Source organism: Diabrotica undecimpunctata, chromosome 5 (genome assembly GCF_040954645.1).
Source record: "Diabrotica undecimpunctata isolate CICGRU chromosome 5, icDiaUnde3, whole genome shotgun sequence".
Classification (NCBI taxonomy): Eukaryota; Metazoa; Arthropoda; class Insecta; order Coleoptera; family Chrysomelidae; genus Diabrotica; species Diabrotica undecimpunctata.
In genome coordinates, this window is record NC_092807.1 from 128,500,790 (window position 1) to 128,517,083 (window position 16,294).

Below are 16,294 nucleotides of genomic sequence, written 5' to 3' on the forward strand. Positions count from 1 at the left end.
TGGAGCCCCTTGAAGACAGACGCATCCAAAGGCTGCAATATTGCAGAAGTATGTGGCGATAATTTAAGAATAGTCACATATTCTGTCATAGATAACGCAATAGTTCGGGTGAAATGTGCGATAAATGACCATCGTAAACGATATATATATATATTTTCAACGCACTTTTTCAAAAAAAAAAAAATTTGAACCATAGAAAAAATACTTGTTCAGTCATCCAACCATTTTCGGATACGTAGTAAGATGTCTCTGGATACTCATCTGTACCAAACATATTGTCCCATAACCTTTTGCCCTTGTGGAGGATCATAGGTGGCAATCTGTATCCGTTGTCATTAGCACATGTCAAAACTGTTGTTGTTTTCCGTCCTGACCCTGCAGTTTGCTTTTGTGCTATGTCTCCGATTCTAGTTACAACCTTAGTACTGCTGGGGTCATAATTAAAAGCCGTTTCATCTGCATTCCATATCCTAGCAGGGTATTGTTGAAGTTGTAAATTTCCAGTTGATCAAAGAAATCCTAAACAACAAATGGGTCACTTTGTCTTACACGTGATGCTTCAATTATCTCAGGTTTCTTAAAAGAAAGTCGGTTGCCTTTTGAAAAATTCAGAACCAATCTTCACCAGGCTTCCCCTCACTAATGGGCGTTTGCAGATTATTTTGCTGAGCATATAACTGTTCATTGTTGAGTATTTGTTTGCGAGATAGTCCAAACCCCCACTTACACATACACACCTGTAATAGATTTTCATTGTTTTAAAAAATAAAATCTAGTAGGTACCTAATTTTGCATGCTCCATTGCAGCCTTCTTTAGTGAAGATTTTCCCGATTTCACATCTCTTATAGACAGTTCTAATGCTTCTATTGAATACCTACTTTCGACACCACGATTGATAGTCTTTTTAATATATTTATTTGGCATTTTTGCACCCAAAGAATAAGTTATAAACAAACTAATCTAGGAACTTTTGGAACCACAGTTCCCCCGGTATCGCAGTCCACAGTTGTACCGATCATGTGTCATCATCATCATCATCATCATCATCCAGCCCCATTTTCACATCCATTGTTGGATATAGGCCTCCTCCAAACGTCTCCAGTTCTCTCTATCTCTAGCTGCTGCAATCCAGTTTGTTTCTATTCTCCTTAGGTCGTCGGTCCATCGGGTGGGTGGTCTGCCTTGACTTCGCTTGTCGGCTCTTGGTCTCCACTCCAATAATCTCTTCGTCCATCTTCCGTCTTCCATTCTAGCAACATGTCCAGCCCACCTCCACTTTTGTTTATTGATTCGCAGTATAATATCGTCTACGCCAGTTCGTCGGCGTATCTCCTCATTTCTCACGCGATCTTTCAAGGTCAGGCCCAGCATTGATCTCTCCATTCGCCTTTGTGTTACCCTCAGTTTTTCGGCAGTAGCTTTCGTTAAAGTTAGGGTCTCTGCTCCGTAGGTCAAGACTGGTAAGATGCATTGGTGAAATGCCTTTATTTTCAGGTGAATTGGGGTATTTGTTTTAAAAATGTCTCTCATTCTTCCATATGCCGCCCATCCCAATGTGATTCGTCTATTTAGCTCGCAGGTTTGGTTGTCTCTGGTTATTCTGATTTCATGACCCAAGTATGTGTATTTATCGATTAATTCTACCTTGTTGTTATTGATCTGTATCTCTTCGCTGGGAACCATATTGGTCATCATTTTGGTTTTCTCGAAATTTATCTCCAGCCCAGTTTCTTGTAGTATGTAATTTAGTTCTTGGAGCATGTCTTTGATCTCTCCTAGATTATCTGACAGAAGCACGATATCGTCCGCAAAACGTAGATGGCTTAATCTTTCTCCATAGATGGATATTCCTTTCTGTTACCATGTTAGTCTTTTAAATGCATACTCAAGAACGGTAATGAACAGCTTTGGTGACATGGTATCACCTTGCCTGACTCCCCTTTTTATCTCTATTTTATTAGTTGCTGAATGTAGACTTATGGCTGTTGTGGCATTTTCATATATATATTTTTAAGTATATTGCAATATCTGTGGTCGACCCTGCAATCGTGTAGTGCTCTTAAGATGGACGGTAATTCCACTATATCACATGCCTTTTTAAAGTCTACAAATATCAATGCCAAGGCACGGTTATATTCGTTAGTTTTTTCTATCAGTGTTTTTAGGCACTGCAGGTGATCGTTTGTGCCGTAATTAGGGCGGAAACCGGCTTGTTCCCGAGATTGGTAAAAATCCAGCTTTGTCTCTAATCTGTTCGTTATTATTCGGGTGTATAATTTATAAAGATGGTTAAGGAGACTGATTGGTCTGTATCTTTCCAGGTCTGCTATATCATGTGTCATATCAGGGTAACTGTGGACTTGTTCTTAATTACCAAACTATTCTTCTCATACTCCGGTTACTCAGCGCTAGATGGCGCCTCAAGTTTACTTTCAGAAGCATTTATTGAAAATAAGCACTGTACTGAACCAAGTTTTTCAAATTTAACTCAACTACTTTGCAAGTTACTTAGATCAAAATATGACGGTTAGAGTTTTAGTTGCTAACTGAATTTTTGTTTTGGTAGCTGATGTCTCAAGAATTTGTTACTACTTACTACCAGAGATTAAATAAGTATGTACCTACTGTAAACTTTACAATATCTTGTTAATTAAAAAAACATTATTGAATGCCACAGTTACCCCAAACCACAGTTACCCCATTTCACCCTATTTGTTATATTTAACATATATTTTCAATTAGAATTGGGGGATATCAATGAATGCATGCAGCCATCTAACCGTTATTTTTCGTCGCCCATCAGGCTACTTAACAGCTGCAGATAACAATTTTGGAATTGGCTATGGAAAAGGACACAGCTAAATTTACAAATATATTTACATTATTTTTAAATTCTATTTCATTCGTTCTCCATTCAAAACTTTACTGCCTTCGAGTGTCGAGACTTACTACAATTGAAACTTTATTTATTTCACAAATAAGCGTGTATAATTGACTATTCTATGTATCTAAATAGGCCCAAACATCCATCCCTGGATAAAGCCTCTCTATCATAGGCAGTTTGCATTTATTGTGCGCCAGCGTGTTTTCTTCAGATTCTCTGTCCATCTCATTTATCGCCTCCCTCTTTTCTGTTTGTTGATTCCGCGGTCACCAGTGTATTAGTATTTTATCTCATCTCGTTTTCTTTGTGCTTTAAATTTCCATTTAAGTTAGTGTTGGGAAGTCCCTCACTTTTGTTTTGTCGTGGATCCAGTCATTTCTTTTCCTGTCTATTACTTGGATGTTGAGAATATTTGTCTCTTCGTAGGTCATTTTTTTGCTACTTTTTCCTTGATTTCATTTATAAGTATTCATTGCCTGAATACTTTTATCTACAGCAATCGGGGATATTTTGGTGCTTTAGTATATGGGCACATCCCCATTATTTTTAACTTCATAGGCGTCTCGACCTATGATCCTTTAGACGACTTCTAATTGATTTTTTAAAATTTTTTCAATAAATATACTATTTTCCAGTATATTAGAATGTTTTAAAATTTTCTAGCGAAATGTTTGCTTTGACGATAAAAGTTTAAGGAAGCTGAGTGCCATACAAAATAATAATATAAAAAATTAAAATATAATATAATAAACCTTAAACATTATATATATATATATATATATATATATATATATATATATATATATATATATATATATATATATATATATATATATATATATATATATTTGTATATGTATATATTTCAGAACATCGAGCAGTTTTTTTCAACAAATTTAAACATTTTTTTCTACAGCATTCAGGGTTTCGTTAAATTCTATCATTATCAATTATTTTGTGGAATATTAGACTTACAGAGTTATTTCATAAAATTTATATTATTAATGATAACAAATGTTTTTAGTTATTTAATCAATATAATTCTAAAATTCCCAATATAATGATGATTACATATTTCTGATTATTATACCATGTTGATGCCTATGAAAGATCGACCAGTTCCGTATGGGTTTCGTATTATTAGCTGTTTTAGGAAAATTTGAACTCTAACGTTGACGTTCTGGAAATTTTAAATATAAGTGACGTCACTTTATATAAATTGTGACGTGCACGCATTATTATATGAAAAATACTATATATTGTACATACGAACAACATTGTTGTTCGTATAATTATTTATTAAGTCGTATAATTTACTCCATGGTAGTGCCATTGTGCGGTTGGGCCGACGGCGGCGCTGCTGACGCCGGGACATTAGCGCTCGCTTTAACATTTCCTCATTATCAACCTGAAAATTCAAATACAATATTCGAAATATTTGATTAAAATTGCGCTTATTATTAATTTATTATTTTACTTTATTTTAGGTACCTCACAGATATTGAATGTAACTCATAAAAAATCAGAGTTCTCTACTATGTTGGATCATTCTTACAAATGTGCTAAGGTCCAAACTTTGAATTTGACTGCTGTAGGCAGTAATGATACTATTGCTTTATTGCATATTAGTCATGTGCAATTCCAAGCCTTCTCTAATGTGACACAACATAAGTTTTATGATGGTAAGTAACTTTACAATATTTTTAGAATAAGCAGTAGTTCTTTTGAAATATTTTGTGTTAACTAAAAACTGTAAAATTTCTAGACTTGGTTTATTTTCAATATTTTAAACACATTTTTAAGATTTTTTTTTGAAAAATTGTTTAATATAAATTTATTTATAACATTAGTATATTTTTATAGTACATGTCAAGAGTATTATATGAAATTTTGGTACAAGAATATTAAAATTAAGAAAATGGCAGCTAATGTTCCAAGAAGAAAATAAAGTTACTTTGCGGTGTTCATAGTTTTTAAAAGTTTTTAAACTTAAAAACTTAAAGGCTTTTTTCGCGGAGACAGTCCCTGACTGGTTTCTGACTGATTCGTATGTGCAGTTCTGCTTTCAAGCGTTCGCGGTGTTAAAAATCCGGGACTTTGACAAAGAGCTCGATGATCGCGGAGTGTTTCGAGTGTAAATTACAGAATTTTTGTTTATTCTTTTGTGTCAATCGTTAATACTAACTAACCTAAACCTATTATTTATTTTTGTTGAGACGTGGCAATAGAATCTTTATGTTCTACATCTTTAAATAAATATAACTAAAACTTTCCTCTTTTTAGCGGTATAAATAAATATATTAAAAGTATTTAACATTTTATTACATTATACTTAAATATGTAACTAAAAACAGTACACATATTATCGGCATTAAGGAATTATTGTTATTTACAGACGAGTGATCATTTTACATCCAGCGATGAAGATTTAGAGGAAATTCTGGACGTTGATATAAATTTCACCTCCTTAGACATCGTTCCGTCTTATTACACTAATACCATATTTTTTTACTTACACATTTTGGCAATATCGTCTTTAAAATAAAATTTTGTCAAATTTCTGTGTTCTTCCTTGTACAACATATAAACAAAACAACGTGTTGATGTTTTGGGGTTAGAAACAGTCAGACAGTCCGGAAATCGTTCGCGGAGAATTGACTGTTAACAACCAATAACTAATCACGCCAGCGCACAACATTAATCCTGAATTGGTCCGAAATTTATCCAAAACTAGTCGGGAACTGTCTCCGCGAACAAAACTATAACTGGAGCATCTGTTGACAAAAAATCAAAAAGATTTCGTTAGCTTTTTAGTTTCTCTAGGTCGCAACGTTGAGATATTGTTCATTTTTGCATTTTTTCAAATTTTAGAATTAAAAAAAACGAATTTGTTTAATTTTAGAAAATTTTTGTTAAAATTTGACTAATTTGATGTTGTAAAATTAATTAATTAATTAAATACAACAACAAAATGGACATTACTACGACGCCGACGTTGCGACCTCGAAATTTATCTATAAAAAAAGTGCGCAAAATTTGACAAGGGTCGATCAAGTAGTTTTTGAGATACAGTGAACACTGACCTATTCTCTCTACTGAAAAAAATTATTCCAAGAAAAACGCGTTTAAAAAAAAAGCTTTTTTTTAAATACTCACACCGCATCGTCTATTCCAGGCTCATAGAGCGACGTGCTTCCAGCTAAGATATCTAGAGCATCTTTCTGCTCCTGGTTTCGAAGAACTATACCTTTTTTGGTGCATCTGCAGCCATTTTATCTTGATGCTGTACTTGTGTACTTATTACAATGTCTATGTGAGTGCCCATTGACCTCACTCACTCACCAAGTTCACTCATCTCACTCACTCACCTAAAGTTCACTCACCTCACTGACTTACCTCACTCATCTCATCCCACTCACTCATATCAATCACTCCACCTTACTCACCCACCTCACTCACTCATAAATAACCATAACTCCGTCAATTTTGTTTCGATGACTCTGAAATTTTAACTGGATACTCTTGAAGTGTTATACTATCGAATAAAAAAACGCAAAATAAAATCCTACTGCCCCCTAAATACTTTTCTGATAGCTTTCTTTACAAAGGGTCCTGTACTGTTCAAGGCTCCTTTTCTTATTTAGAAACACCGTTGTCTTTGTAAGGTGATGGTAGAGGTCGTTTTAGATCGTCAGTCCAACGTTTTGGTGGACGACCTCTACTTCGGTAGGCATCATCTCTTGGTCTCCATTCCAGTATCCGCTTTGTCCATCTATTGTCTGTCATTCGAGCCACGTGACCTGCCCAGTTCCATTTTAGTGTTGCTACTCTCTCTACTGCAGCACTTGTCTAGTCTCAGAGAAATGTCACAATTTTTTCGGACATAAATATGTCTTGAAACATTTTTCATTCATTTATTTCTACTGCTGGATGCACCCCATTGTACAGTAATTTCGGTGGTATCAAATTTGATGTTCTGCAGTCCTAAAAATGTGAACGTACATAAAAACACACATCACCAGTTACAATTCATGTGAAATACTTAAGGTTGATGGATGGGCGGCCAACTTACAAGTTCATCAGAATAGCGCGTATGTCAAAAAAATTAGTGCGGTGAGGTCACCGGCAACCCCACCTTGGACCTTGTGGTTCTAGGGTTAAGATAGTTTGAAAAATGTTAACTTCATCCAAAAAAGAAATATCAACGGAAACGGAATATAAACGTATATATTAACGGAAAACTCAAATACTTGGCTATTGAGATGTCCTGGAAAAAAACTTATTTCCTTGGACTATAAATATGTATTATTAACTGAAATTTCTATCTAAAAACAAATAACTAATTTATTTAACAACACAAGTATAATCTACTGAATTCGAAAACAAAAGCAGCTATCATATCAAATTAAAAAATACCATAATACCAATCATCTGACGTAAAATAAAATAATAATTGTGTACTGAGTTTCATTGCATTCTAAATAATATTGGATATAAAATATGTGTCCAAGGTTACATCCATAACGATATTTAAACACCTTGTTCGTGTTTTTTTGTTCTGTTCTAATCATTTTCTTCGCCGCGTGTTTTTGTTGATTCAACTTATTAGTCATTATGTTTATATATAAATTCAATACATAATAAAATTTCATTTCTGCTATCGGGTGATAAGAATTTGTGTTGGTGAATACAAATTACATTAGATTAATAAATTATAATTATACATGTACAAAAATTAAATAAACAATTTATGAAAACAAACAATAGTATTTAACCTTCCGTGACTGGCGCACGTTTTCTGTGCACCGATAGTGGCGGCGGACTATGAGTCCGCATACCTTTTTTCCACGCGAAAAGCGTGATATATTATAGTACATGTGATCTTTTTATATGAACAAGCATTGTTAATTGTTTTATTATTTATTTTATGAGATAGGTTTTCCTTTTGCTTTAAACCATATTATCAAAATAACATTCTGCGCATACACACGTTAAATGTTCAAGGTACATGAATTTGGCAAATTTTTTACACGAGAAACGCGTTGGTCAATTTTTTCTCCCATCATACAGGTTATCAAGTTTACTGCCCTTGTTCGTGATGTGGGAGGGGGGTTTTAGCCCACTTACTTTTTTCATATTTTCCAACTAAGTAAGATACTTGTGAGGGACTGACTTCTACGTCATCATCTTCAATTTCATTCTCAGAATGAGAATATATTTCTTGCGTTTCTACTATATCCTCTTCGCTGTCTTCGTCGTTCACTAACTCTTTATTATATTCATCTTCACTGAGATAGTCTAATTATTAGTCAATAAAAACAATTTTCAGAGTAAAATTTTTTACCTTTTAACCCGGCGTCACCCAGGTGAAAAATGTGTGTATAATAACCCAAGTGGGGTATTATTGACCCCATTTAAAATTGATTGGAAAACTCAACAAACATTTCGAACACGAAATTAGTTTTTTAAATATATTATTTAACTATCTATGTTTTCATAAATAACAGCAGTTTTTACCACTGGATTAAATTTGACCGCGTATTAGGTAAAATTTACAAAATAATAAAATTATTACAAACAAAAAACACTAGATACATAAAAAATTCACAAACAAAAGATAATGATTCAAAATAAGAGATTTTCCAAAAAAGTTTTTTTTTTCAAAAGGTTCAAATAAAAATATAAAAAAGCAGGACGTTGGATATCCAAGCTTGAAAAAAGTTAGGAGTCCCGGAACTGGATACAAAGGATCTAAACAATAAAAATTTTGGCATTGATCGCACGTTTGTTTAGTTTTCCGGTCAGATTTTCTGGAACACTTTTGACGCCGTCCACGTCCCGTACGTTGCCTCTTCGGTGGAGCTTGGTCACTTTCTCCCAAAACTTGAACTATTTTGGATCGTAAATGTTTTGTAAGTCGCGGATTACTTTTTCGTTCTTCCATAATTGGCGTAACTAATGCTAATCCCAGATCTTCCAGGAATATACGACGTTTCTTTGAATAGTCACTAGTGTTTGTTCTGTAAATTACCTGGCTGTTGATTCCAGCTGTGTCCATTAGTGGAAAAAATATTCTTAGTGGCTACCTTCTACAATTAGGTGCTACTCTGTAAATTCCTGTCAACTCATCCACCGTATCAACCCCTCCTTTTGTAAAGTTATAGAAACTTTTATTATTTCTGGTAAAAGTTTCTTCCATGTAGATTTATCTACTTCATCGTCGTGATGATAATAAAATCTCGTTTTTCCCTTTTTTTGGTGCAAAGGATACCATAGTTATATGTTCCTGAAATCCAAATACCGAGTCTGTTGTCTGTTTTTAATCTGTATAAATTCTGGGGGAATATCTCGCTTGTTTTTCCTCAGAGTTCTTACTGAAGTTAAACTATGTCGTTCACGCAAAATTCTCACAAGTTCGTAAGAGGTATACCAATTATCGAAAGTGATATTTCGATTTTTACCAGAAATTGGTGCTATCAGTCTTTGGACAATATCAATAGGTTTATTGCTTATTTGGTACGGCCCATCTGGCTGGGTCTCTGCATAAATTTCCATATTAAAAACATAAAAAGTACGGGAGTCTATTAGGGCCTGAATTTTTATTCCGTATTTCGCGGGCTTGTTCGGAATATACTGCCTGAATGAGCGACGCCCTCGAAAAGACTCTAACTTCTCGTCAATAGTCAAGTGCTGTCCTGGGGAGTAAGCTTGTTGACAATTTGCGACAAATTTTTCAAAAACTGCCCTAATAGGAGCCAACTTATCAGACTGTTGCCTTTCTTGTCGATTGTCTACATTATTGAAACGTAAGAACTGCAATAAAAATGTAATTCTATTGAGTGCCATCACTGAACGAAATATATCGATTCCTGTACCTATTGTTCGCCAACGGTCTTTTAGATTACGATGACCATTTCTATATACACCCGCTAGGTAGAGGAGGCCAAATAATGCCTTTATTTCAACAACATTGGTCCTGCTACAATATGCTTTATCTTTGTAGGCTAACGCTTTTTTATATATCAATACATTGGTGCAGACCGTGATACCTTCAAGCATTTCATAAAAAAAAGAAGCCAGCAATCTATATGAGTCTTAGCGTTTTTAGCATATGTTTTGGATCCTGGTACGTTCGAAATTATGTTCTCTGCCCTCGTTCTAACTGCTTTATTACTATGGTGTTTTCTATATTTTGTTTTGGAATCCCTACCTAAATAATAAGGATATTTTTTATCTTCTTTTCTTCTTATTTTCAGATTCCAATACTTCTAGTTCCTCAATTTCTTTATTTTGTTCACCATCAGACTGATTACTTATGTGATCAATTTCGTTTTCATCGTCAGAGTCCATAATTTCGTACTCTTCCTGCCAAAGTGCCAATAATTTAGCTTGTTTCTTTTTGTAATTCATTCTAGAGAAAAAAGGTTATATTATGTACAACAAATAACGCCACGAATTATAATTGTCTTAGTTACCTTGCGAATTAAAATTGTGTCTTCGTCACCCAGGTGGGGTCTAATCGGATTGCAGAACACTGGACTCACTTTGACGATCAACTTACAACTGAAAATGGTTCAGAATACCCAATGGCAATGGCAACATGTTTTAGGGAGCTATAGGCAACCAATAAAACATCCGTGTATTAACCATATAATTATGCTAGTTCTAAGTGTGTAGGGGGTACCATTACATTAAACACAGTCGAGACATGGTAAAGGAATACAAAGCGCGGCGGTTGAATTGGGTGGAGAAAATTGAAATAAATTTGAAAAACATATCCTTGCGGATTGTGAGTCCGCCCGCCAGTCACGAAAGGTTAAGCAAATGTACCCAGATCGATTAGTTACATTCCCTTTTTTCTCACTTTTAATTCTGCACTCGTCAATTAGTTAGCAACTCTTGTTGATCTAATGCGGACATTTTTTTTATTCTGTCCATTACTGAGAATGATTTTTCACCGCTTGCATTGCTTATTGGAAGGGTTAAATAAATTATCAGAATTTGGGAATGTCGCAATGTTATTTTCATGAAAATGGATACAGACGAAATAATATTTTCTTTTCAGTTCTGCTAGGTGTAAATCTTGTTCATAATAATTGAACTCCTTTATGGAAGAGTTACTAACGTCACCATCATGAAAAATTGTTTTGAATTTATTGTTATAGTTTTATAACCATTATTTCATGTTTTGGAAATTCATCATGAAATAACTTCCGTATTTCTACTTCTGCGGTTTTTTATTATTAGTATGTGCAATATCTTTAATATTTTCTGCTTCTTTTTCTAAATTGTCAAAATCATCTCTAACAGTTTGTATGAAATCTATCAATGAAACATATATTAAAACTGTATTTAGGGATTCGTCATTTTGTTAAAGAGTCTTGTTTGAGGCATTTATTCTCTCTAAAATCTTTTCCCATATAGTAAGTAACAGTACATAGTAAATGTATAAAGTTTTTACGCCTGTGACTCACCTGTACAGATAAGAATTGACGGCATTGTTTCTAAAGTTTTTATTAAATATTATAGTATTGTTTTATATGTGACTCATGCTGGGTCAAAGGACGCATTAAAAATCTCTCATGTGCTTGATGTCTACTATATTTTGTTAGTGTTAATGACAATTTTTTGCGTCGCAGCAAAAACTACATTAAAAGAAATTTGAAAAAAGGTTAGTTCTTTGAATTGTTGTTAGTAGCGTTTAACAGCGATATTAAATATTATTAGATATTCCTCCCGTAGGAAATATGTTTCTGATTCGGTTTCTTTGCGGATTTCTGTTCAAAAATGTCTCCTTTAAACAAATCTAAAGGATGCCGTGCGAAATTTTTGGGCAGAAATTGTTTAAACAATTGTTTTGAACAAATTCCAAAAATCACCTTTATACTCCTACATAATTTGATGCTACAGTGACCGGTTTGTCATCAAACCTTTTCTTTATCACTATACTATCCCTGCTAACAGAAACAGCCCTAGTGCTTCGGCCTTATCGTTTCAAGATTTTATCACTAGGAAGCAGTGGTTGAAAAAAAAAAACGATTTAGTCTTATGGTACCCACCGAATATATAGATTTGGAGTTTAAATACTGAAAGAGGTGATAGATACTGCAGTAATTGTGCAAGAAATGACCTTTTTGTGCAATTCTGTCAGATAAATGCATTACAACGCCTGCTGGTGTACCAAAATGGATATATATGGGCTTCAATTCTGTAGTGGACCCTTGATATATTAAAAAGTCATATACAATACCACTTTGCCCAGCTAAAACATAGATCTTGATTCCCCATTTTTTGGCTTATACTGGATGTATTGTTTTATATGTATGTTACCCTTGAATGGTATCATTTTTTCATATACACATAAATTTCTTTCTAGAGACAGTTCAATGCATCTTTTCTGATACTATCGTATAAGGAGCGTACCTCTCACAGTATCTGTATTATTTTATATTTCTATCTGTATTATTTTCTGGTCGGTTATTGATATCCACGAGATAATTGGTTGGCCCAAGTTTGGAGAATCTGTCGTATGGAAGGTTGTCTTTTACCAGTGGAATTCCAACATATAAGGACCAATACATTCTAACTCGAGTATATTGTACATTTCAGTACCATTATTACGTGTATCCCTATCATTTTTTATTTCATCAGGGGTCGTTGTAGAAAATCTTGATATATACTTATACGGAATAATGATTTTTCATCCCGGCCATGAGAAGATATCATCAGATATATACTTATTGAAAAAATCATGGTGCTGTTAAATCAGGTGCTCTGGAATGGGATCATAACATCTTACCTTTCTGGTTTCGAACTCTACATCATTCATCCATTTTATTTGCTTTTTCTCAGTAAAATCATGGTTTAAAAAAAACACTTCAGTAGTTGTTTCTGGAGTCATTTGATTTACTTCATCTTCTCTAACTTCTTGATTGTTGTTTGGCTATTGCTCCAAATCATCGTCTAGATCTTGAGAATTACCTTCCCCTTCATCTGAACAAGCTCTTTCATTCAAAAATTGAACTACTTCATTGGTTTTAATTTGAGTATTATCCTTCCATCTTCATCGTTAAGATCCGGAATATCTGAGTCATCATCTCTTTCAAGATAATATAGTTACTCCTCATTTGTAAGTGGTTTTTTACTATATTTAACCATATCTGAAAATAATAAATATTTCATTGAAATAACATATTTTACACGAAAATGTATATTATTCGTTTTGTCACAAAAACATCTTAAAAGCAGTTTGTATCTCATAGGGTACATCTAATTGAGGAGCCCAGATTACTACTTTGTGTCATCTACATTTTAGAAACCAATACATATTATGATAAATTACAGTGTTTACTTTCCTATCAAACATATATCCGCGTTTATTTTCAAAACTAAACAGCAAAACAAGCATACAGAAACAGACTGTCCGAAGATACCTTTTTTTTTAAAGTACACAAAAAACCTAACAAATGTTTTTCGAAGCAATACAGGTAATTTTTGGAATTTTAAAAAAAATTGTTTAAACAATTTCTGGACAAAAATCTCGGTCGGCACCCTTCTGATTTATTTAAAGGTGACATTTCTGAACAGGGATCTGCAAAGAAACCGAATCAGAAAAAATATAAGATATGTTTTTCGAAGCAATAATCATCATCATTTTGGCTTTACAACCCTGTGTGATTCCTAGCCTCCCCAAGAATTTTTTTCCAGTCGTCCCTATCCATCGTCTTCCTCCGCCAAGTACGTATTTCGATATTTCTCATATCTTGATCTATGTTATCTAGGAATCTTGTTCTGGGTCTTCCTCTTCTTCTTTGAACAATAGATCTATCAAGGAGCGTTTTTCTAGCTGGGTCGGTTTGCTCCATCCGCATTACATGACCTACCCACCTCATACGTCCTATCTTAATGTGTTTTACGATATCTGGTTCCTGGTATATTCTATAGAGTTCGAAGTTGTATCGTCTTCTCCAGACACCATTTTCATTTACCGCTCCATATATTCGCCTTAGTATTTTTCTTTCGAAACATCCTAACATGTTTTCATTGCTTTTTGTTAAAGTCCAGATTTCTGAACCATATGTTAGGACTGGGCGTATTATTGTTTTGTAGAGTTTTACTTTTGTATTTCTTGATATAACTGTAGATTTAAAAAGGAGATTAAGCCCAAAATAGCATCTATTAGCCGTGCAAATTCTGCGTTTTATCTCTGCGGTAGTGCCATTTTCAGTATTGACGAGCGTTCCCAGGTATACAAATTCGTTAACTGCTTCGATGACGTCGTTTTCGATAACGTCGTTTTCGAAGCAATACCTACAGGTAAATGGTAAACTGTAGTAAACTGGTTTTAAAAAAATTGTTTAAATAATTTCTGCCCAAAAATCTTGGTCGGCACCCTTCTGATTTATTTAAAGGTGACAGTAACAGGAATCCGCAAAGAAACCGAATCAGAAAAAATGTAAGATGTAATTTTTTTTACGACTCACGTAGTTGTAAGTAAGCATTTTTTACTTATATGAATAAGCTATTAAACCACAATTCGTGCAAAAATAATAATTCTAAAAATAACTTATATCTTATATTTCTCTAAATTATGCAGGGAAAATCCGGCCAGAAAATATTCCGATTATTCTCCGTGCATTCTGCTATTTGATTTGTTTTATGAAAGTTTGCTGTACTGCGTTTCCCGGAGGGGGGGTTTGTTGAGTTGCACTTTGTAACTATGTCCCCTCGGTACCTTGACCTTCATTTTTTTTTTAGATCCGGTTGTTAAAGCCGGCAAAATAGGCATTCGAGATGGGGCTTTTCCAAGAATAACCCAGCTGTTATACGTGCGATTAACTTAAAAAAAAACTGCATAATATTTTTTAATGAAAAAGTTATAATAATTAAACTTTACAAATTTCATTAACAAGTTGCGAATTAATTTGTTTGCGAGGAGATTTAAACAAAATAGTTTTTAAGATTAATTGAGTTAAACAACTCAAAATAAATAGTTTAAGATTTATTAAACGTTTCTATGTTAATTTTTGACCAAGACATGGAACTTTTAGTAACGTGCTCTAAGGCAAGATAAAAAAGATTTTATCGTCTTGCGCGTAAATCAATTTTCAATATCTCGCCCAAAAATTAACATATAGAAACATTTACCAAAGCTTAAAATGTTCGTTTTGAGTTGTTCTATAAGTTTCATTAGCTAGATTTTCAAAGTTTATAGCTTAATTTTGTTTAAATCTGTTATAAACAAATTAGTTCGCAACTTTTTAGTAAAATTTTTAATGCTTAATAGTTATCATTTTTTTATTAATAATTATTTATTATTATTTTGCAAAGTTAATTTTAAAGCTGAAACAATTACTTTTAAAATGAACAGGTTTTGGAACTTAATCGCGCATATTTTTAACGAAATTTGTTATAACTCTGATTCTAACAATCGGATATAAGTTTACCAAACGCCGTTTTGTTTATTTTTTAAAAAGGACCATTTTTTATTTTGGTAAAATTACATATCTCTAATAGTTGACGATATACAATCACATTTAAACAATTAAATTTCTTGCTGAACACGGTAATATATTTGTAATAGTAAAACAATATATCAATAATATACCAAAAGATAAAATAAAGATTTATATCACTTCTGTTTTACATAATTCTTCTACATAAAAATTTTGAAATTTTTATGTAGAAACGAATTAGTGACCACTGCGCTATATAAAATCTGAACAATTTTTATCATAAAAATGTGATAACTAGTTTCCTGTATTGAGTTATTGGGGAAAATATTTAATCAAGAGTTCAGCACGTCCAAATTGTAATTGTTTTATTTAACTCAATTTTCGATTGACATACATTTTTACGATTGACATACATGAAGAATGAGTGTAACATGGAGATCGTATCTACAAAAAACTAAACGATAGAATAACAGGAAACCTACTGGGATTCATAGAACGGTGTCGAGATGTCAACTATGACGTATTCGTATATATATATATATATATATATATATATATATATATATATATATATATATATATATATATATATATATACAGTAGACTCCCTCTATAACGAGAACTGAAATGACAGACTAATTACCTCGTTATAAGCCGATCTCGTTATATCAGACAATAATAATACTGTGCATACATATGAATCTGTATTTTTGTAAACCATTAACTTCCTATAGTGAAGCCATTCGGAGCAATATAAGATGCTAATAAATATTGTTTAAATGGCGTTTTTGAAAAAAAGTTATTTACTTTTATTGAATGAAATATATTAAAACATAAAAGAGTTGTTTACTTTTATTATCAATGATATACGTTAAAACAAAAAATCTGTACTTATATTTTTTTCCAACTACATAATGTATAAAGCGTATTTTCAAGGATAACATAAACTATTGC

At 33.1% G+C, this 16,294-nt stretch overlaps 1 protein-coding gene across 2 annotated transcripts in view; it reads left to right on the top strand.

Annotated features, from left to right (window-relative positions):
* Positions 1-16,294, top strand: part of LOC140441785 (lysosome-associated membrane glycoprotein 1-like) — a 79,652-nt gene that overhangs the window by 23,658 nt on the left and 39,700 nt on the right. For both annotated transcript variants that reach the window (XM_072532701.1, XM_072532702.1), the window contains exon 3: positions 4,373-4,567. In XM_072532701.1, coding sequence (XP_072388802.1) covers positions 4,373-4,567 — 195 coding nt within the window. The remainder of the gene's footprint in view (positions 1-4,372; positions 4,568-16,294) is intronic.